A 23,035-nucleotide genomic window follows, 5' to 3' on the forward strand; every position below is an offset into this window, starting at 1 on the left:
TATGACCACAATATAATGTGAAACTACTAGTACAGTATAAGAGAGATGGATCACATAAATTTACAATTTGATTGTTGTATGCTCTTTGTGCATGCACACACATACAAAGTAATACACAGCAATATAATGAACAATATATACAATGATGTACCAGAGTTGATCAGTGTCAATTTGTCTTATCCCAGCTTAGTAATTATACTTTGTCGGCCAAAAGGTCTTTAAGTGATTCAGCATGTAATGTTTGTCCTTAAGAGGAACACATTCATCCGCATATGAATTTCCTAAAGTGCATATCCTTATCAGAGTCGCAGGTGAGAGAGAGTAATTGAACAAGTAAAGTAAAGTTATATATGCAAAGTTTATTCATCCATCCATTTTACTGCTCTGTTTCATCTTTTTTAATTCCAGCCAAATCCACAGTCATACAAGTGTGCATGACAACAATACATTATCTATACATCCATCACCCGTGCTGCTTATCCTCACTGGGGTGCTGAAGCCGATCCCAGCTGACTATTGGAAGGAGGTGGCAGGGCCGTGCCTGACCAATTTGGTGCCCCCTAGGCAACACATTTGTTGGCACCCCCCCCACCCACCCATTTTCACCACATATATTTAAACACTCACATGAAAAAGCACATCTCTTTGTAATTTATTATATTAAAAAATACAACGAACGAGTGCAGAAATTAAAAGAAAAATGCTGTAATAACTATTCAAAAGCACCAATAAAAAACACTTAAAAAACAAATGCATTAAATAAATTACAATTGTTATTAGAATATGATTAACACCCACCCACACAAACCTATATAAAGACACACAGAACACTTTAAAATGAAACTTTTTTTTTCACCTTGACTTATAACCTTACTCACCTTGTCTTCACTGATGCAAAAGCATCTATTGCACTTTCATATGAGAGTTGCTTTAGAAGGTGCACTTCTTTCCTGGACTTGGTGGGCTTGGACTTGGTGCTGATGTGGATAAGTTCGCTGTAAAAGATGGCCCAGGATGTACAGAGGTAGAAGGAAAATATTTCAGAAAAGCATCTACAAAAAGAAAGTGGAATGTTACATTATATTAGTCAAATAGCTGTTGACTGTGAAACCAGCGTGACATAACCATAATAGCGCCTAAATTCTTGCAGCCTACAGTACCTTTCTGTTGGATCCAGCTAATATCTTTGATGGGCGTAGTTAAAAGAAAATAAATTCTTGAAGCATAATAATGAATTAAATAATACATGATAGCAAAAAAAAATAATAAACTGAATATGTTTTTACATGAACGTGATTGGCATTTTAATGAATTAATGACACATTTAATAACAAATGTTTGCATTTAAATCCGTGGCACTTTTAGTCCTCCATACCACAAAACTTTGAAATTATTAATTGCATATTTAATGTTGTATTTATTTAATTAACATTGGCACTTATAGGCAAGGCAAATTTATTTGAAAAGCACAATTTAACACAAGGAAAATGTGGTTCACATCACATGAAAATAAGCAAGACAATTTTAGTCCCCCATACATTTTGTCCAAATTGCTCTAAAATTGGAGGGGGAGTAAATTTAACTGAAACTAATCCACAGCTGGCTGAATACTGAAAATATTTCTAAAACAACAGCCTGGCTAATGATACAGTATAATTTTGCTTTAGCACTAAGTCATATAAACTACGTATGTAAATAACCGCTAGCTTGCAGTTGCGCTAAGTCCACGTGCTTATGCTGTTGAAAAAAATAATCACAACAAACCTCTGTTTTTCTTCACGTCTTTGCTCTCTTCTTTCTTTTTCTTCTGACCCGGAGGGCTTTTGTCTTTTCATGAAGTTGACTTGTCACCGTAACGTCGCTCAATCGCGGAGGTTAAGAATAGCACCTTCAGGTAGCTCGCTGGTCTGTTGGGTGGTGAGTGAGACTAGGGTCTGTGGTGAAATTATCGCATCACAGGAAAAAGTGAAACGGGCAGAAGACACACAAGAAAAATGATTTCATTATTATTTAAAGACTGATTATGAATGTTTTTTTTTTCTTTTGTTTATTGTTCTATATAATTTTTTGAATACTGCTATCATCAAATATTATTTGAATATTTTTCTTGACGCCCTTTTGGATGCTGGTGCCCCCTTAGGCAGTTGCCTAGCTCACCTTATGGGCGGCACGGGTCTAGGAGGTGGGGTACACTCTGGACTGGTTCCCAGCCAATCATAGGGCACGAATAGACAAAAGCAAACAAACAAACTAATTAAAAAACAACAAAAAACACTCAAATTCAACCAATGGACAATTTATAGCAGGGTTCACAAACATGGTGCATGCAGACACCAGTTAGCCTCCAAGCACCATGAGCGCAGCCAGCGAGCCTGTTCTGAAAATAGCTCACCATTAATGGAGCATTGTGATTTTCTCTGAACGTTGTTGAAGAAATCTGTAATAATTCATTTGTTTTTTTGCTTATGTTATCCTTAAAAAGTACTATTTGAACAGCTGTGAATGTGAATTTTCAGATCCACTCACCATTCACAACAACATTCAGCTGTTTGTATGCCGTGGTTTAGATGTGCACAATTACTGTGATTTTATGGTTAGGTTTGCTTTGCTAGAATGTTTTGTTGGTGGACCAAAACAGGTAGCAAATCAGACAGTGGCAGCAGATTTGCTAGAACAGAATCACTGTCAGCATTTAAAGAAAGAAGGTAGAGGTAGACTCAACAAAAACAGTGCTGCTACATTTATTCTGATGAGGGAAAAAAGTACAACAATTGGGAGAAACAAGGCAGACAGCTGGGGGGTAAGTGTCTGCCTAAACATGAGAAAGAAAATAGTCATGTTGGCTGGGCACTGACAACAATACGAAAACAAATTGTATTCATTTAAGAAACTGCATTCACATACTGTGTTATCTCAGAAACAGTGTTATGGTATCGGAAATTAAGCTTGCAGCCTCACTACAGTGTGGCGTGTCAAACCAAACTGGATCAAGCTGCATGTTTTACCATCAGCAGTAAATTAAACTGCAGCAGTGGTGTGCACTTTACTTATACCACGAGGATAGCCTGTCAAATTGCCATTCAAGTAGTTGTTGTTCCTCATCTTGTTCTTGTGAATACTAACTTTCACATCCACCTCCTCCATCATTTGTGGACCAATCGTCTTGAAACTTAGGAGCTATGTAGCATGGGTCAATATCCATCGATCCTTGAGGCCTGATTTTTGTATATTGGGGCAAATTAATTAATTTCACACACATTTTTGCTTTAGATTATGATTTATCCAGTAGAGGGAATGCACACTCTTCAACACAGCCTTCAGCTTGTATTGTGCTGTAGCACACTCCTGCTTGTGTAATTCTGTTTTTCGTGTTCAAATGATGCCATGCTAACTGATCTGCTGATCTGTTTAAAAGGATTAACTATAGGGCCATGCTAATATTGACTTTTTTGGCAACCTTCTGTCGTATTGATTTTTACTCTGAGTATGGTCAGCTAAGATAAAAACGGAAGGATTTTATCCATAGAGCATCGCTTAATTGAGCTGTGGGTAAATGTCTTTGGTCGATTGTTACATACTTAGCATTTTCAATGTATGATGAATTGTATGAATTTTACAGTCCAACTCTGAATCAAAAAAATGCCCTCACTCTACGTGAACTACACAGTGGCAGCAAGTAGCATTGACAATTGGACAAAGACACAAAAATGGTATGCTATTGAAGAAAAATTAAATAAATAAATTAGGGCTGTCAAACGATTAAAAAATTTTAATCGAGTTAATCACAGCTGAAAAATGAATTAATCGTAATTAATCGCAATTCAAACCATCTATAAAATATGCCATATTTTTCTGTAAATTATTGTTGGAATGGAAAGACACAAGACTATATATACAGTCAACCTACTGTACATAAGTACTGTACTTGTTTATTATAACAATAAATCAACAAGATGGCATTAACATTAACATTCTGTTAAAGCGATCCATGGATAGAAAGACTTGTAGTTCTTAAAAGATAAATGTTAGTACAAGTTATAGAAATTTTATATTAAAGCCCTTCTTAATGTTTTAATAAAATTTGTAAAATTTTCAATCAAAAAATAAACTAGTAGCTCGCCATTGTTGATGTCAATAATTACAAAATCAGTCACACACAAGCGCCGGCAGAGGGCGACAAAACACAAAAAAAAAAAACACACGTAACAAGTGGACATGTCACTGTGCTGTCATTTTAATCTGTTTGAGCGGGGCATGTGCGTTAATTGCGTCAAATATTTTAACGTGATTAATTTTAAAAAATAAATTACCGCCCGTTAATGCGATAATTTTGACAGCCCTAAAATAAATACATTTTCAAAAAGTTAAAAAGAACCTTGGTGTTGTTGCCTTGACATTTGTGGTCTATGTATCCTATGCTAGTATTAAAACAAAAAGTCTCAAGTCTTTCTGCCATTTTTTTGAGGGGGGCTCAATTGTTAACCATAACTCTTAGAACTTTATGATATTTGTACAGTATGATGCTTTATTGTTACAGTGCATTGTAAAGATGGTTTGTAGAGACAGTAAACACAATAAATCTTGTGCATTTTCCTTTCTTATGCCAATGGTACTAACCGTGTTTGCTTATTGTCATTTGTCTCTTGCAGTTCAGCAGAGGAGAAATTTCGCTGGAACAACCAAGGTAAATCATTCCACTAAAATCTCATCATAAATTTAATCTAGTGCACCATTGTTTGGAGTCTGCTACAGCTCTGTGCTGACTTTGCATTTGCATCATGCTTTTTCTCATTGTTCAGATTAAAATCTGGACAAGAAACACAGTGGCTCCTGTAAAAAGGTTTTGTGGGCTCAGCGTGTGCAAACATAGAACATTCCTACAACTGATAGTCCTGCATTTCTGACTAATTGTTTAGCACATCAATCGCTGTTTCTTTTTCAGTCGGACTGGTCTTTGACATGTCAATAATATGCTGTGTGTGTGAAGGTTTTTACCTCAGGGACAGAAATGAAGAACTTTTGGAAACATTCCAAAAAATCTTTGGCATTCTCATGCTGTTGTGAATCCTAAACCATTAAGAACCTATCACCTCAGGTTTAACGAAATGTAATGCATTTGAGTGGTGTGATGATAAAGTAAATCCAGCATGAAGCAGTGCAAAGAGTGCTACAATCGGTTTCAACTGTGCAGCGTCACCTCTTTGCAATGGCATCAACCAAAGTCAATAAAACTGCCCTCTGTAATCCACTCACTAAGACCTTTTCTATTACCATCTAAGACCTTTTCTATTACCATTTGTCTTCCTCTCTCCCAGTAAGAGACTAATGTTGCTCCTAGGACTCGTTTTAAAGGATTTGTCCTCGTGGCTGCCAAAGTAAGGCTAACCTGTAGACATCAATGCCACAAGATTTGTTGCAGGGTTATTAAGTACATTTCAACTCAAGCTCCACTCTGAGGCCATGATTTACAAAGCTTCCACATAGCAGGCGAAAATATCATGTTCACACTAACAAATTTAATGTTGGTAGTAGGTGTGTTTCATGAGATTTACAAAGATTAGGATCTTTAGATAAAGCCTCTATTCAGAATAGGGCTGTCAAAATTATCGCGTTAACGGGCGGTATTTATTTATTTTTTTAATTAACTACGTTAAAAATTTTGACGCAATTAACGCACATGCCCCGCTCAAACAGATTAAACCATTTGTTACTTGTGTTTTTTTGTGTTTTGTCACCCTCTGCTGACGCTTGGGTGTGACTGATTTTATGGGTTTCAGCACCATCCATGAGCATTGTGTAATTATTGACATCAACAATGGCGAGCTACGAGTATATTTTTTGTTTGAAAATTTTACAAATTTTATTTAAACGAAAACATTAAGAGGGGTTTTGATATAAAATTTCTATAACTTGTACTAACATTTATCTTTTAAGAACTACAAGTCTTTCTATCCATGGATTGCTTTAACAGAATGTTAATAATGTTAATGCCATCTTGTTGATTTATTGTTATAATAAACAAATACAGTACTTATGTACAGACATAATGCAATGAACCGGTACTTTTACTGGTTTGACCGCGTTTAGACTAGAAGGAAATGTACTGGTACGTAACCAGCTCGGCAGCTTCCAGTGCAGCGTGCAACTCGGACATGTGTTTACTTTTTTCAACTCCACTTAAGAAAAAAAGGCAATTTACTCTTCTGATCTGACCAATTCATTTGTAAGAGACCAAAACAATGACACATACTCAATAATGTTTGTTTACAAAAATACTAATAAAAATAATAATAATAATACGAAGAAAATATGCTATGAACACTCGTACTTCTTGTTCAACGCCATCCCATTCAAAGTTAAAAGTCTGTTCATAAGCCCTAACATTAGCAAGCAGATGTTGGATCTAGTTTGGTATTAAGTCAGTTAATGAGTTATTTGTTTACTGCTTGTCAAATGTTATTTGGTCTCACGGTCAAGGCACAAGATAGGTAATTCATCGACCTTACGCTTTGAAGCTCTGTATTTCCTCCTGCATACACACATAGCGTGAGCCAGTACAGGACTTGTGACTACAAGTAGGTTACGAGCTGGTAAAGTTCAAATGGCCGTCAGTCGAGCCAGCAAATTAGGTTTATACATTAGCACATACCGGGTAAATACCAGTACATTACCAGACTTTATGTCTGAAAGGTGCTTAAGTCTTAAGAAGAGTAGGCGCTAGGTTTTTTGTTCGCAAACATGGGCATGCTTGTACACAACGTGTACAAATATGTCACTAATGTTTTGTTTATTTTCCCCCTCTTGCAGATGGACAGAAGGACATTGAGGAGGAGTTGACAACAGGTCTAGAGTTAGTGGACTCGTGTATCAGATCACTTCAAGAATCAGGCATCTTGGATTCACAGGATACCGCCACTGGAGATCGTAAGGCCATTCTTAAGATTATTGACAAATGACCAACATAATATTGATACTTTATTATTTTACCTTCCAGAATTCTTTTTCAAACATATTTTTCATACATAAGATGGAGAAGGAGAATAGAAAAAGGAATAAGTGTTCTTCAGTGTCTTTATAATGCCAGTGTTGGGTTTCTTTACACAAAAAGTGGTATATAGTACACACTGCTGGCCAAAGGTATTGGCACCCCTACAATTCTGTCTGATAATGCTCGATTTTTCCCAGAAAATGATTACAATTACAAATGCTTTGTTAGTAATATCTTAATTTATTTTGGTTGCAATGAAAAAACACAAAAGAGAATGAAATAAAAAAATAAAATCATTAACATTTTACACAAAACTCCAAAAATGGGCTGGACAAAAGTATCGGCACCCTCAGCCAAATACTTTGTGGCAAAACCTTTCGACAAAACAACTGCGAACAACCGCTTGCGGTATCTGTCAGTGAATTTCATACAATACTCTGCTGGAATTTTAGACCATTCTTTTTTGGCTAACTGGTCAAGGTCTCTGAGATTTGAAGAGTGCCTTCTCCAAACTGCCATTTTCAGATCTCTCCACAGGTTTTCTATGGGATTCTGGTCTGGACTCATTGCTGGCCACTTTAGAAGTCTCCAATGCTTTCTCTCATACCATTTTCTAGTGCTTTTTGAAGTGTGTTTTGGGTCATTGTCTTGCTGGAAGACCCATGACCTCTGAGGAAGACCCAGCTTTCTCACACTGAGCCTTGCATTATGCTGCAAAATTTGTTGGTAGTCTTCAGACTTGATAATGTCATGTACACAGTCAAGCAGTCCAGTGCCAGAGCAAGCAAAGCAACCTCAAAACATCAGGGAACCTCCGCCATGTTTGACTTTGGGGACCATGTTCTTTTCTTTGAAGGCCTCGTTTTTTTCCGCCTGTTCATGCCTTTTCCCAAAAAGCTCCACTTTTGTCTGAACTCCTGTGCAAAATCAGTAATAACAGTCACTGTATTTTAGTCACAACAACCCATCGATAAAAATATTCAAGTAAATATTAAAGGAAGCGACAAAGAAAATATTGTAGTGCAGCAGCATCTTTATCGCAATATCAATCCAGGGATCAGTTCAGTTGCAAACAAAACATCCAACTAAATTGCAATGTAGAACAAAAGTAAAATGTTGGCCTAGCCCACTATATATGTGCAATCAACTTAGAAATGCAATCAGTAACTATCACATAACAATAAAAAATAATGAATTAAAATGAAGTGCAGCAGCATTTTAGCAGCCATAACAATGTTTCAACATGAGGAAATATCATTTTTTTTTGCAATTGAGAGAGCAGAGAGATAGTAGAGGTTAGATGGGGCCTAAAAAATCCAGCCCGACCTGACACGGCCCGCTGGTATTGAAGCCTGACCCGGCTTGGAGTGACGCGGGAAAAAAAAACGCAGCAGCAGCAATTTATTTTCATTTCTTCGAGATGGCAGAAAAAACGCATGTTTCTTAATGTTTAAATAGTCTACATATTTTTGTGATCATTATAAAATCATTTACACAACAAAATAACGCTGGGAAAGTTTAATATAAAAAAAAAAACGAGTTTGCAGACACACAGAGGAGAGGATTCAAAAGGATCACATTTGTGTTGCCTTTGTGTGCATAAATAAAAGTGTCTTTCGTAACGAATCGCAAGCGCCACAGCGGAGAAGAAGAAGAAAAAGCGGGCGGCGCCACTGCTTCATGTGAGTGCACAAGCAAATGCACAATAAAGAGAGCCTGCTCTCGGTTTTATCCCTTTTTTTTTTTTTTTTTTTTTTTTTTTTTTTAATAATTTATTAGTCCGGCGCGGGGCAGCCCGACCCGAACGTGAATGCTTAACATTTTGGGCCCGAACTTGGGCACAAGATCTAACCTCTAACAGATAGGACATAACATAACAATGGCTGAAGCGGAGAAAGAGGGAGCAAGAAAGATTCTTGATGCACCTAAGACATTGAAAGCTGACATCTGGAGACATTTTGGCTTCTATGAGGTTGGTGGGAAACTTGACCAGAGTTATGCAGTGTGTAAAAAATGAAACATGACAATAATAATACAAATGGGGAAACCAAATCCATTGCATCACCGGAATTGCGCAGGGAAGATTTTTGAACGTACTTATATATTTTAAAATGCGCTGAATCGATTCAGCTTGTTGCCCGCATCGAATCGAATCGTCCATGCCCCGCATCAGGATGCATCGCCGCATCGATTATTGTTGACACCACTACTGTCCACATCTAGGGAGGTTAGCCACAGTGCCATGGGCTTTTCACTTATTGATGACACTGCACACAGTAGACACAGGACCATTCAGGTCTTTAGAGATGGACTTGTAGCCTTGAGATTGCCCATGCTTCCTCACAATTTTGCTTCTCAAGTCCTCTGACAGATCTTTGGTCTTCTTTCTCTTCTCCATGCTCAATGTGGTACACACAAGGACACAGGACAGAGGTTGAGTCAACTATGATCCATTTTAACTGGCTGCAAGTGTGATTTAGTTTTTGCCACCACCTGTTATGTGCAAGAGGTAAGTAACAGGTGCTTTTAATTACACAAATCGGAGACACATCACATGATTTTTCAAAGGGTGTCATTCAGGGGTCACGTTAACCGAATATTTTCCGTCGTTGACCGGTTTTTTAAAACGGTGACGGAAAAAACTGAAGTCCATCTGTCATTTTGACAGGTTGCAATTCACACCCCAGACCACAGGGTGGCGAGTGAGCATATTAATTAGCTATTGTCTCTCTTGATGCATGATGTCGTTGGCCTTACTCGGAAAAATGTCAAGGCAACTGAGTGTTTGCCTGGCATGGCCAGACTGTTCTCCCTGTATTTTTCAAACACTGAGAGAAAAGTCTGGGACACAGCCTCTCGAGTAGGTACAAAATCAATCGACAAATCAGATTTGTTTATTTGCATGACGTGTTCTTCACGAGCAACGTCACTCTTGCGCGCCGAAGGTCGTCTCTATAACAACACGGATGGCGGGAGAGCCGAGAATATGTTCCAATCCGCGGTAAATTCAGTTTTAAATTAGCTAAAACACATCGACACGAGACATTGACAACAGTCTGTCTCGCGCTAGCCATGTTGAATAAACTCCGTTCTCCTCGTATGTTTACTTCCGCACGCAAGTCCCTCGTCCTGCCCTCGTCGCTTTGCTAACGGCACGTCTGCCTGTCGCTGATTGGTGCACTCCGCTGTCTGTCTGCCTCTTGTTAAGCTTGTTCGGAAAGAATATTAATTAAAAATGAATGAAAACTAAATACCATTGAATATGTCATTATTATCATTTTAAAAATTTAAGTGACGGGTAAAAATAGATTATGACCGGATTTTTATGACACTGTCAGTCAAAATGACAGACAACGAAAAAGTCTAGCGCAACCTCTGGTGCCATTACTTTTGTCCGTTTTATGTAAAATAATAAAGATGTTACTACCAAATCATTTGTAATTGCAATCTTTTTCTGGGAGAAATTGAGCATTATCTGACAGAATTGCAGGGGTGCCATTACTTTTGGCCAGCAGTGTATATCTAGAACATGACTGTGATTTTTTTGCAGCTAGCTAACCTGCATAGCTGCTGCTAATGTAGTGGGCCCCAGCTTACACTCCAAGCAGCCTTCGAATAGTGTCGTCGTCGTCGTCCAGTATGGGTTATTAGTTAATGTAGGTGGATGAGGATGTTGCTGGCTGGCTCTCGTACTGGCTGGTCATATTAAAGAATGCCAGTGCACACAACCCTGTTCCCATTTAGACAGGCCAGGGCACATAGAGAGAACATCAAACAGTTAAGACCTATAGGAACCCTGAGAGGTTGAAGGTACCAGTCACGTGATCGTGAATGTGCAGAAGGCTTTCCTACATGTTTGTAGACTGTCAATCACTTCTATTTACCTACATCTACTCTGTACCGATACTCTGGACCTATACGTACATACAGTATATCAGTATCCTGGTGTTTGAAATGTCTCTCACAAGTTGGACGTTTTGATCTGCTCCTTGAAATCCTGGTCGATTTTATGTGCTTTTGATACTATTCTGAACCAGTCAGTCTTTCACGACAGGCATCTTAAAATTTTCCTTAAAAGTTTCCTTCACTCACCTGCACAATCCGCAGCTAAGGACGGATCAGCCGACTTCTGGCTTTGCATGTGAATCCTCTTCAGATAATATTTGAGTTAGATTATTTCTACATTCGCTGTAAAAAAAATAAAAATAATAATAATTAAAATATGTTGGGGTTTACTCTGTTTCGTTTTATTTAGTTGCTATGAGTGCTTGTTGGCCAACAGAAGAACGACTATATATTTTTAAAATTGTTTTGTTGATGAAAGGCCTCATAATTGATTCAGATACGTTATGAATATGAAAGAAATCATTGTTACCATATCCCCACCAGAAGCAAACTAATTAAAATATTTCAAACTGACTCATTAAAGAGGTATTAATAACATTTGGACGCATTGTTTCAGTAATATTTTAATGATATAAAAATGACATTACATACATTATAAAACTTAAAACAATGCTTCAAAGGTCTTGTTGTGTTGATGTAATCCCGCAGTGCAATGCGATTTCTCTCCGAGCTCTCTGTGAGATCCAGAGGAAGTCCCTCTTGCCTCAGTGCTACACTCTGCTCCCCTTCAGTCACGGATATCATACTCGTGTCTTAGCTCCAAGTCACCCCATGGGAGTGAGGTAGATGTCGGGAGACATGCAGAGACGTTCCAAGAGTTTGATATGCTAATCCATTCTCACCGAGGTGTCAGCTGCCCTGCTGCTAACAATACAGAGTGGCGCACACAGTAAATTTACATACATTAACTGTGTACAGTCCGCCCCCGCACATTCGCGATTTTGCTTTCATGTATTTACCCTTAAACCTACATGGATGATATTTTTTCTGACTGTACTCTCACTACTGTACTACTCAAATCTGAGTTATGCTCCTGCGTTGTGGTGACTGCGAAGTGACTACGGCGTCAATGAGCATTCTATAGTTCTGCAGTTAGGGAACGCGTTGCTCTGTAATTCACAGCCAAGCCACTAGAGGGGTGTGATGTTATGTTTGTACAGTTTGGGGGCATGCTTGTTGACTTCTTCTTGTCTAGTTTAAGGGAGAAAAACTAAACTATGCAAAATGGAACGCTTGAATGTGGATGTTCAGCTCATCAAAATTGAATAAATGTTGATCATACAAATGTTGAGGCACAGGTGATGCAGACGATGGTTTCAAGGCAGTCTGTCTGAATTTTGATGCCGCATAGAGTCCTAGCTTCGGGTGGAAACCAGCAAGCTGTGGCAGCTAGCTTCAAACTGGCGTCGAACACTGCGTTCAGCGTTTTGTCCGAGGTCTGCAAAGCCCTCCGGTCCGATTTGTTTGCAGTGTCCTACAACCAGCCAGTGGGAGGCCATTGCATATTTCTGGCGTCTATGGAACTTCCCAAACTGCGTTGGAAGCCTTGATGTTAACGTTATCATAAAAGCACCGAGGCACTCTCAATCAGTGATGATGTATCGTGTATGAACTGTCTGTTGTTGAAAATCAAACATCAAAACTCTTTTAACACCAAAACTGTGCTTTATTTTTCATGTACTTGAAGTGTGACACGTAAATAAGTCACAGACTCACAGCAAACAAATGTACACAATAAATGATGATGTGCACCAAACAAAAAGACGACATAAAATGATAAAAAGCTGGCAGTTTTTTGGCAGACTGGGTCACGGCTTCGTGTGGCCATTCGATTCCGAACACACACATACTTGTCTTGGTGTTTTTTTAATTCGAATCGCTGGCTGACCTCCAGCCCCGTATTTTCAGCAATCTCCTCCCACAAACTGCTTGCCATTTGGCAATCTTCATAATGTCTTGACAAGACATTGTAGAAGTTGTCGTACTTGCTCTTCGTTACTACTCTCGTCGGCTTGGTCCATTTTTGCGTATGTAGAAAAATCATGGTCGACAATGGCGGTGATTTCGCGCTGAACTGGAAACAACAGTCTGAGCGGACCAATCACAGTCCATTTCCACAACTTCACACGCGTTGACGTGATGCCAGGTCAGAAAATTGAGAAGGAGCAAGACAGGCTACGGCGCAGGATCATAAATCGGGTCTTCCTTGACGGCGCAGGTGTGATGCGGAAGCATAACTTGGCCTTAAGACTAACTGAAATTTGCCTATGGCAAGTTTTATGTGTCACTCCCTTTGCGTAAATACTTGGGAAGTGGGGAATTTAGCTACACTCTGCGTGGATCTGGAGCAGGGGTCCCCAAACTTTTTCCAGTGAGGGCCGCATAACTTTTCCCTTCTCTGATGAGGGGCCGGGGTCAGTTTGTAACAGAAAAAGTGTGACGATTGCAGGAGTGCCTAAATGTAAAAAAATATTGTTTTTCAGAAAGCCACAATCAAATAACCCTTTCTGGATATTTCACGGAACAAAAGTAAATAAAATAAAAATAATGGAAAATGAATGAATGAATGAATGAATGAATGAATAATAATATAATATTATAATAATTAATAATAATAACACTATTAATCAAATAGATAATAACCAAATAACCCTCTCTGAGTTCTTCACAGAAATAGGCCAGAAAATAAATAACACTATTGGGGGGGTGGGGGGGGATGCTCTCTGGTATTGTTCAGGGGGCCGGACCAAATGTCGGGGCGGGCCGTATTCGGCCCGCGGGCCGTAGTTTGGGGACCCCTACTCTAGAGTTTCTAAAATTACACAGCTAACTACCTGTGAAAAAAGTATCTGGAAAGAGGATCCTAGTTTTGTGCGGACGACATGGGCTATTGGCTTAATAAATTTAAGCTTTTATACTTCATGGCGCACTAAACAAAGTCATAGGAATATATAGATAACTGGTTAGCAGCTGGCCGGGTGCAGAAACTGAAGAGGAAGTTAGATTCTGGATTCTCTTATTTTTGTAACATGCCTTTGGAAGTATGAGAGTGGAACATAGGAGGCAGCCACTTATTGTGCTTTATTGTACAGTACAGCATTACAACGTTGTGAGCAACATATTACTATGTGTAGGCTACATCTGTGTTTAAACAATTATCCAACTCTATTAAATGCTATTAAAGTGTTTTGGGATTTTAAAAAAATTTTGGTATGCACTATTTGCGGCCTTAAAGTGCGTACGACAGGATAGAAAAAAAAGTCTTAAATAGCATTATTATGTGAATTAGAATAATATTTTGAGACAATTCGACTCTATACAACAATTTAGCAAAGCGCAGATGACGAGAAATTAGTCTTTTAATCTGCCGGTTAGCCACGCCTACCATTATAGGTCTCTAGCCTCCCCAACAGGTGGAGGATGTCAGCGGAGTCACGATTCCATCTGATTTAGTATGCAGCGCATTGAGCGGGAAGTATTCACAACGAGGAAAACGCGACGAAGAGAGCCGCAAAATGTCATTGTTTCAGTTTCCTCCAATATTTTTACAGGATATTCTTTTTATCCAAGTATTTTTCCCCAATAGCTAAATAAATGGCTTGAGAAGGACCAGTCAGCCTGTTGAGGGAGAATTATTCAGAATGAGGAAAACGTGATGAAGAGAGCCGCAAAATGTCATTAATTTAGTCTCTGTACTCCAATATTTTTACCGGATATTCTTTTTATCCAAGTATTTTTTTCCCCAGTAGCTAAATAAATGGCATGGTCATGACAAATAACAGTCTTGTGCTAAATGGAATATGAAATGATGAAAATGCAGTTATTCAGGACGACATGGCAAAATTACTCCATAATGGTCAAAACTGTCGACTTCACCTTTACTGCTCCTCCTCCCGAACAATATTTTATGCCACCTAACTCAGGGTTATGTCATTTCCCTTCCCCAACTTCGGAGAAAGTAAAAAAACCAAGAGGCATGACAGCTAGCCGACATGCTATCCCGAACCGAGTGATGTTTCAAAGTCTTCAAAGCGGAAAATCACACATAAGTAGCCCGGATCATTTCACATGATGACTGGGTTGTCGATTCTCTTCGCCAATCGGCAACCCGCCCGGCAGAGAGCAATTTAAAGCTCGTTCCCCTGCTACTACGAACAGGAGAGGTCACCGGGGAAGCAGCTGGACAATGACCACCGAACAAACTGGCCGACATCGGAGGAGCGTGTAGCTGCCAAATGGTCAACACGAATATGGTAAAATAATGCTTTACTATACGGCGAAGACCTAAACAGCGAGAGCCATACGAGAGCGGCAGCAGTTGTTGTGCAGCTAACGTGTTCAGCTAATGTGTATAAGGAGAGCTTTTTACATGCCCATCCATGATCAAACATAAGTAGTCCTTTATTTAAAGAAAGTTTGTAGTGTTTACTTTGTAATCGCTGTTTTCGCGGCTATTTTCAACACAAAGTTGCAATTTCTGATCGGTCACAAAATTTGACAGAACACCGGGGCACATGAAGAGGGCAATAAACCGAGTATAGTGCAGTCCCGGCGGGGGGATGTGCAACAAATCGCCGGCCGTCGGCCGTGGGGACGAAGAGCATGTTAACCACAAAATGCAAGCCACCTACTTATTAAAATGATCCCAGTATTTGACATAATATAAAACACATGCTTACTCACTTCCTCGTAAGTAATATGGTCCCACAGTAGTAGGGCTTGTTTTGGCCAATATCCACCGGTGAATGGGAACCTTTTGAAACCCCTAAAAGGCTCACATGCCTCTCCCTGGTGCGGCAAAATTTTTCTGCTGGCGTGATGCAAAAAATAAACGTATTAATCCACAAAATCACCTGAATCCTTAGTCCTTCTCATACAACAGTACGGCTGTATAGTGAAGACGACTCCTTTTTCCGTGCATGTCACAGCGCCCTCTTCCTCAATGCAAGACCGAAGCCGGAAGTCTGTCATTTTCGTAGCGCGGGATTCAAAAAATTGAATAAATATATCAATTGCTTCTTTACACATCCAAGTTCTCCATTTCATTCAGGAGCATAAAATACCGAGTGTATTATGAAATAAACATGATTTTTTGCGTCACAGGCACTTTAACTATTTAGAATTTGCAAAGTTGAAGGAATTCCAGAATGCCTCACAGCTCAGGTTATACAAGTATATGCTGTATTGTCATTTTTTTAGTTGTGTACCTTTAGTTAGGATTAGTATGTGTTAGATCCACCGCCTTTATTTTGTTATTTGTTGATGACTAATTATGTTGCCTCATTATGACTTTAATGTCAAGTGTAGTGACCTACTTCACTACTGTGAGATAATTATAATTTATTCTATTGCTTATTGGGGATGGATGGACGGACGGACGGACGGGCGGACGGACGGACGGACGGACGGACGGACGACTTCATTGACGTACAATTGTACAACAAAATTGAGGAACTGAAAAAAAACTGAAATGAAAATAAAAAAAATATATAATTTTTTGTTAAATCACTCTCCTGCATTTTGAATGTTTCTTTACTTCACTTGACTTGCCATTTAAGTACTTGCAATGTCATGAATGTCATCCAGAAAGCGCTTTCTGGATGTGCTCTTTCATTTCCACCATTTAATCATTTTCTGCTTCAAATAAACGAAAGAAAATACAACTTTTTATGTATTGCATATGAATGTTCATTGGCTCCAAATAATACTTTTTCTGAAGCCATCATCATTAATAACTAGAAATAATTGCTCTGTGTGATTGGTCCTTATCGAGCAAGGGCATCTTTGTTAACTAAAGTGAGCATTTAAAATGCTTTTTTTTTTTTTTTTTTAAAACCTCCCTTCGTGGCAGTAGAAAGATTTCTCCCTCTTAATTACTGAAGACAATTACAAACGATTTGTTTTCACAGACACGTAATGAAATACACATATTTATAAAAGATAAAACTTTCAAAAGCATTATGGAATCACAGGACTTAAAAACTTTTAATTTAATAAGCCCATTATAAGGATTTAAGAATTTTGATTGAGCAGTTCTATTTAATGTTGTGGCAGTCTGTTGACGGGTAGAAATAAATAAATAAACTAACTAAGGTACCGGATCTGCCCAAATAAGTCCCGGAACACAGGGAGGGTAATCTTATTCCGGCAGGATCCGGCACAAATTAACCCAGTTAGCAGAGTAAACTTGGCCGTCATGCTTTGCATTGTGCATGTTAATATGTGTAAGTTTGACCAATGTAGTTACAGTGCCTTGCAAAAGTATTCGGCCCCCTTGAATCTTGCAACCTTTCGCCACATTTCAGGCTTCAAACATAAAGATATGAAATTTAATTTTTTTGTCAAGAATCAACAACAACTGGGACACAATCGTGAAGTGGAACAACATTTATTGGATAATTTAAACTTTTTTAACAAATAAAAAACTGAAAAGTGGGGCGTGCAATATTATTCGGCCCCCTTGCGTTAATACTTTGTAGCGCCACCTTTTGCTCCAATTGCAGCTGCAAGTCGCTTGGGGTATGTTTCTATCAGTTTTGCACATCGAGAGACTGACATTCTTGCCCATTCTTCCTTGCAAAACAGCTCGAGCTCAGTGAGGTTGGATGGAGAGTGTTTGTGAACAGCAGTCTTCAGCTCTTTCCACAGATTCTCGATTGGATTCAGGTCTGGACTTTGACTTGGCCATTCTAACACCTGGATACGTTTATTTTTTAACCATTCCATTGTAGATTTGGCTTTATGTTTTGGATCATTGTCCTGTTGGAAGATAAATCTCCGTCCCAGTCTCAGGTCTTGTGCAGATACCAACAGGTTGTCTTCCAGAATGTTCCTGTATTTGGCTGCATCCATCTTCCCGTCAATTTTAACCATCTTCCCTGTCCCAGCTAAAGAAAAGCAGGCCCAAACCACGATGCTGCCACCACCATGTTTGACAGTGGGGATGGTGTGTTCAGGGTGATGAGCTGTGTTGCTTTTACGCCAAACTTATCGTTTTGCATTGTGGCCAAAAAGTTCAATTTTGGTTTCATCTGACCAGAGCACCTTCTTCCACATGTTTGGTGTGTCTCCCAGGTGGCTTGTGGCAACCTTTAAACGAGACTTTTTATGGATATCTTTGAGAAATGGCTTTCTTCTTGCCACTCTTCCATAAAGGCCAGATTTGTGCAGTGTACGACTGATTGTTGTCCTATGGACAGACTCTCCCACCTCAGCTGTAGATCTCTGCAGTTCATCCAGAGTGATCATGGGCCTCTTGGCTGCATCTCTGATCAGTTTTCTCCTTGTTTGAGAAGAAAGTTTGGAAGGACGGCCGGGTCTTGGTAGATTTGCAGTGGTCTGATGCTCCTTCCATTTCAATATGATGGCTTGCACAGTGCTCCTTGAGATGTTTAAAGCTTGGGAAATCTTTTTGTATCCAAATCCGGCTTTAAACTTCTCCACAACAGTATCTCGGACCTGCCTGGTGTGTTCCTTGGTTTTCATAATGCTCTCTGCACTTTAAACAGAACCCTGAGACTATCACAGAGCAGGTGCATTTATACGGAGACTTGATTACACACAGGTGGATTCTATTTATCATCGGTCATTTAGGACAACATTGGATCATTCAGAGGTCCTCACTGAACTTCTGGAGTGAGTTTGCTGCACTGAAAGTAAAGGGGCCGAATAATATTGCACGCCCCAGTTTTCAGTTTTTTATTTGTTAAAAAAGTTTAAATTATCCAATAAATGTTGTTCCACTTCACGATTGTGTCCCAGTTGTTGTTGATTCTTGACAAAAAAATTAAATTTCATGTCTTTATGTTTGAAGCCTGAAATGTGGCGAAAGGTTGCAAGATTCAAGGGGGCCGAATACTTTTGCAAGGCACTGTATTTGGGACTGTAGTGTGCGCACATTTGTGTTTTTGTGTGTGTGCCGTTGACTGCACACGCCTCTAAAGGGTATCTGAAAATAGACAACTCATTAAATATTAAAATGTGTCAATCGAGAATGCAGGCTATGAAAGAAAAACATTCATCTTTTGTGTGAGTGTGTATTTGTGAGTTTATAAGATAATCTCCATTAAAAAAGAGATAAGGAAATCTGTGATATATCCACACCCGCACATGCAGGTGTGAGCATGTTTGTGATCATCATCCTTGACAGGAGAAGGGCAAGAGTGTTAGCGTCCGTTCAAATGTGAAGAGATATTAAAATGTGAAAAAAAAAAAGTTTCACACTTTATTACCCCCGCTTAAATATATTTTCCTCCAAACTCTCCTGGTCTTTACACTTTCTCCCACTCACATTATGTGGATTCAGTAAAGCCTTTAGTGTTTGCCATCTCAGTGATAATATATTTATGAGGTTCCCTGAAGGATCCACTACACTATGAAATACACCTAAAGTGGCATCCAAAAAAAAACATTCTTTGGCTCTGTGCATGGCATGATGTGTGCGCTTGTGTGCGTGAATTCGGCTGAGAAACCAGTCTTCCACTTTATGAATTTCATTAGCAGCCGTTGTCGACCCAGTATGAGTCTATATATTGGACAGGAATGCCTTGACCTAGTAAACTCACCCAGGTCTTTTTGCTTAATACTCCTTTTTAAATAATGCATCTCCACACTCTTCCAGGAGCCTTTCTCTGTACTTAATAGTGACTTTTCACTCTGCCCAAGCTGTTGCATGTTGTCAAAATGCTTTTCCGAAGTGACTCCATTTGCGTTCGCTTCTATTGATGTCCTGTAATTCTATGCTTTCATGCATACATAGTGGAACCAAACACATTCTCTTCTTGGAGACCGACTGACCCACTATTGATTTGAATTGGAATGTTTATTAGTAAAGTTGTTTAAAATGATATTGGATAATATCGGCATCATTTTTTCATTATTGGTTTTGGGTCACTATGCATGTTGCATTCATAGTGAATGTAGAAGCATTCTTTGTACAAGGGCTGGTCAAAGCTTAGTACAGCAGTTATGTTTTTTGACAATTAGATGTCTCCAAATAAAGATGCTTGGGATTTGTTATCAATTATTAAATCACCCAGGGGGGCATCACAATACAATATGTTAAGTCCACGACCGCATGTATCGGTATCGGTTTGATATCGGTATTGGATTTTTGGAGTTGGACGATATCAGTAAATTGTTTAAAAAGTCATTGTCGGACAACTGTACTTGTTAGCGTTGACAAGCAATGTTTGTAGTCCTATGGTTTTGTGCAACTTTAGAGGCATATTTTTCCCCAAATGCTGGACAAGTTTTATTTGTGTGACATCGGCAAACTATTCCACTGCAAATTTAGTTCTGCGGTGTCTGGGCCTTAAAAAATATAATAACAGTTTTGAGTGGCATTTGGCATTTTAAAAGAAGATAAATTACCATAATTTTCGGACTATAAACCGCTACTTTTTTCCTTCATTTTGAATCCTGCGGCTTATAGTCCATTGCGGCTTATTTGTTGATTTATTTTGGTTAATAGGTAACACTTTATCTGACATTTGGCATTTTAAAAGAAGATAAATTACCATAATTTTCGGACTATAAACTGCTACTTTGTTCCTTCATTTTGAATCCTGCGGCTTATAGTCCATTGCGGCTTATTTGTTGATTTATTTTGGTTAGTAGGTAACACTTTATTTGACAGCGACGTCATAAGACCGTCATAATTGCGACATGACACTATCATGGCCATTATAATTATGTCACTATCTCCATTTATGTCCAGCTGTCATGTCATAAGCATAATTGTCTAATGACAGTCTTATGGCGCTTAGGGGAAGTCCTATTCCTTGCTGGCTCCATCTTAACAACTACTGTACTAACAAAAAATCTATTTCTGTAAAGTTAAGTTTATTTCTTTCACCCAAAGTCATCCAAAAAAATCCCAATAAGCTTGACAAAAAATTGACTGGATTGTCTGGATTCGGACTATGGTTCTTAGCTTATATTTTAAAGAAAGAGAAAAAAAGAGTTACATCTCTATAATTAAAAGCCCTTGATGGGCACATCATCTTTTCCAAAAGGGAATGAATCAAGGACCCATGAAAAATTTAACAGCTAGTAAGAGTAATGGGAGGGCTTTGGTTTTTGCACAAGCTGCTCCCTTCCTCCTCTGATGATTTGTTTAAGCTCATTTACTTTATGATCCATCTGGGGAAATGCAACCTTTACAATCAACAGAAACATTGGGTAAATGTTTTATTTTACTGTTTACTAGACATAGCTTGCTTTTTTTGTGGTCTTCACAACCGTGCATTGCAGCCGTTGCACTTATAATGTTTGTTTCGTTGGCGAACCAATGTGCATATGTGCAGAATGCATATGCATTAAAGACATGAATTAGAGTACACATGAAAGGAAATAGCTGTGAAGCAGCCCCTCACATTATTTTGGCAGTGTGTATGTGTGCATAGCCTGGAAAGTTGAAAGGTGCTGACGTTCTGAAGTGATTACCGTAATTGCCCAAATATAACGCACACTTTTTTTCCCCAAAATGCACTTGTAAAATCACGGGTGCATATTATACACAGGTACAGGGATGGAGACAGAAAGATTCATCATTGACACGGCCATGTTGTCTTGAAGAGAAAGTATACGGCGATCCGTTTCGTATAAATTGTTACCAATCTCCAGTTTTGGTAAGTTGCGGTGCTTTCAACTCCGGACTGTGGTCGGGAGCGGACCGGCGAGTTAAGTGGCTTGTTTGTCGTCGGTTCATCCGGTGCTTCTTCAGGAAGGTGCATGGCAAGGCACTTAGCTGTGTTGGATGGTTTCGCTGGATACTTTATTAACAAAAAAATGAAACCAGTGGGGGACACATCCAATTAACACTGCGCTCTCCACGCAACTCTGCAACACCTGCTCTCTCTCCCCCCCTTCGCTCGTCCACTTCTTTCACGCTAAATTGGCAATGCCGGTCATATTCAAACGAGACAGCGGCCCCTTAGAGATGCCGGTAACAAAATGTTGACCGCTTACTTTCTGAAAATTATTATACCGTGAGCAATTTTACCACAGAAAATGGTGCTAAAATATTAGTGCGCTTTATACACGAGTACAATCATTTTTCCTAGATTTTAGAGGCATATTTCAGGTGCGCGTTATACACGGGTGCGCGTTATATTTGGGGAATTACAGTAATGAACATTTTCAATGTTTAATCGAACACACACACACACACACACACAAAACAATGGTTTACAGCCACCCAACTTAAAGAGATACTGTAATATTATAACTGTGAGAAAATGTTTTTTTTTTTTTTTTTTTTTTTTTTTTTTTTTTTTTTTAATACTTAACAGTAGCAAATCAGTTGAAGCCTGGAGCTTTTGATAATGATACTTGGAGGAAAATGTCAAATTCAATAGTCACATATGCATGTGTGGATTAAAGATTTACTCCTAAATTACCAAATGATTACTATTAGACTCAGTCTGAAGCCCTGCAATATGCCACTTAACGGACGAGTATTTAATTTTTCTTCCTGTATACAGTACAGGCCAAATGTTTGGACAAACCTTCTCATTCATTTTCTTTTTTTCCATTACTAGTTATAATGTAAATTCTCAATGAAAGTAATAAAGCAATGAATGAACACATGTGGAATTTTATACTTAGCAAAAAAAGGTGAAATAACTAAAAACATGTATAATATTGTAGTATTTTTAAAATAGCCACCGTTTGCTCTAATTACTTTTTTGCGCACCCGTGCCTTTGTCTTGATGAGCTTCAAGAGGGAGTCACCTTAAAATGGTTTTTGACTTCACAGGTATATCTTTTCAGAGTTAGACTGCTGGCCAAAAGTATTGGCACCCCTGTAATTCTGTCAGATAATGCTCAATTTCTCCCAGAAAATGATTGCAATTACAAATGCTTTGGTAGTAATATCTTCATGTATTTTTCTTGCAATGAAAAAACACAAAAGAAAATGGGAAAAAAATAAAATCATTATCATGTTACACAAAACTCCAAAAATGGGTCGAACAAATGTATTGGCACCCTTTGAAAAATCATGTAATGCTTCTCTAATTTGTGTAATTAACAGCACCTGTTACTTACCTGTGGCACATAACAGGTGGTGGCAATAACTAAATCACACTTGCGGCCTGTTAAAATGGATTAAAGTTGACTGAACCTGTGTCCTTGTGT

The 23,035-nt window shown here is 38.8% G+C and overlaps 1 protein-coding gene across 15 annotated transcripts in view; it reads left to right on the top strand.

The window, feature by feature from the left end:
- Positions 1 to 23,035, top strand: part of ctnnd2b (catenin (cadherin-associated protein), delta 2b) — a 284,445-nt gene that overhangs the window by 140,644 nt on the left and 120,766 nt on the right. For all 15 annotated transcript variants that reach the window (XM_057858336.1, XM_057858334.1, XM_057858338.1 and 12 more), the window contains 2 exons: positions 4,650 to 4,684; positions 6,808 to 6,924. In XM_057858336.1, coding sequence (XP_057714319.1) covers positions 4,650 to 4,684; positions 6,808 to 6,924 — 152 coding nt within the window. The remainder of the gene's footprint in view (positions 1 to 4,649; positions 4,685 to 6,807; positions 6,925 to 23,035) is intronic.

This window comes from Corythoichthys intestinalis, chromosome 14, assembly GCF_030265065.1.
Source record: "Corythoichthys intestinalis isolate RoL2023-P3 chromosome 14, ASM3026506v1, whole genome shotgun sequence".
Taxonomy (NCBI): Eukaryota; Metazoa; Chordata; class Actinopteri; order Syngnathiformes; family Syngnathidae; genus Corythoichthys; species Corythoichthys intestinalis.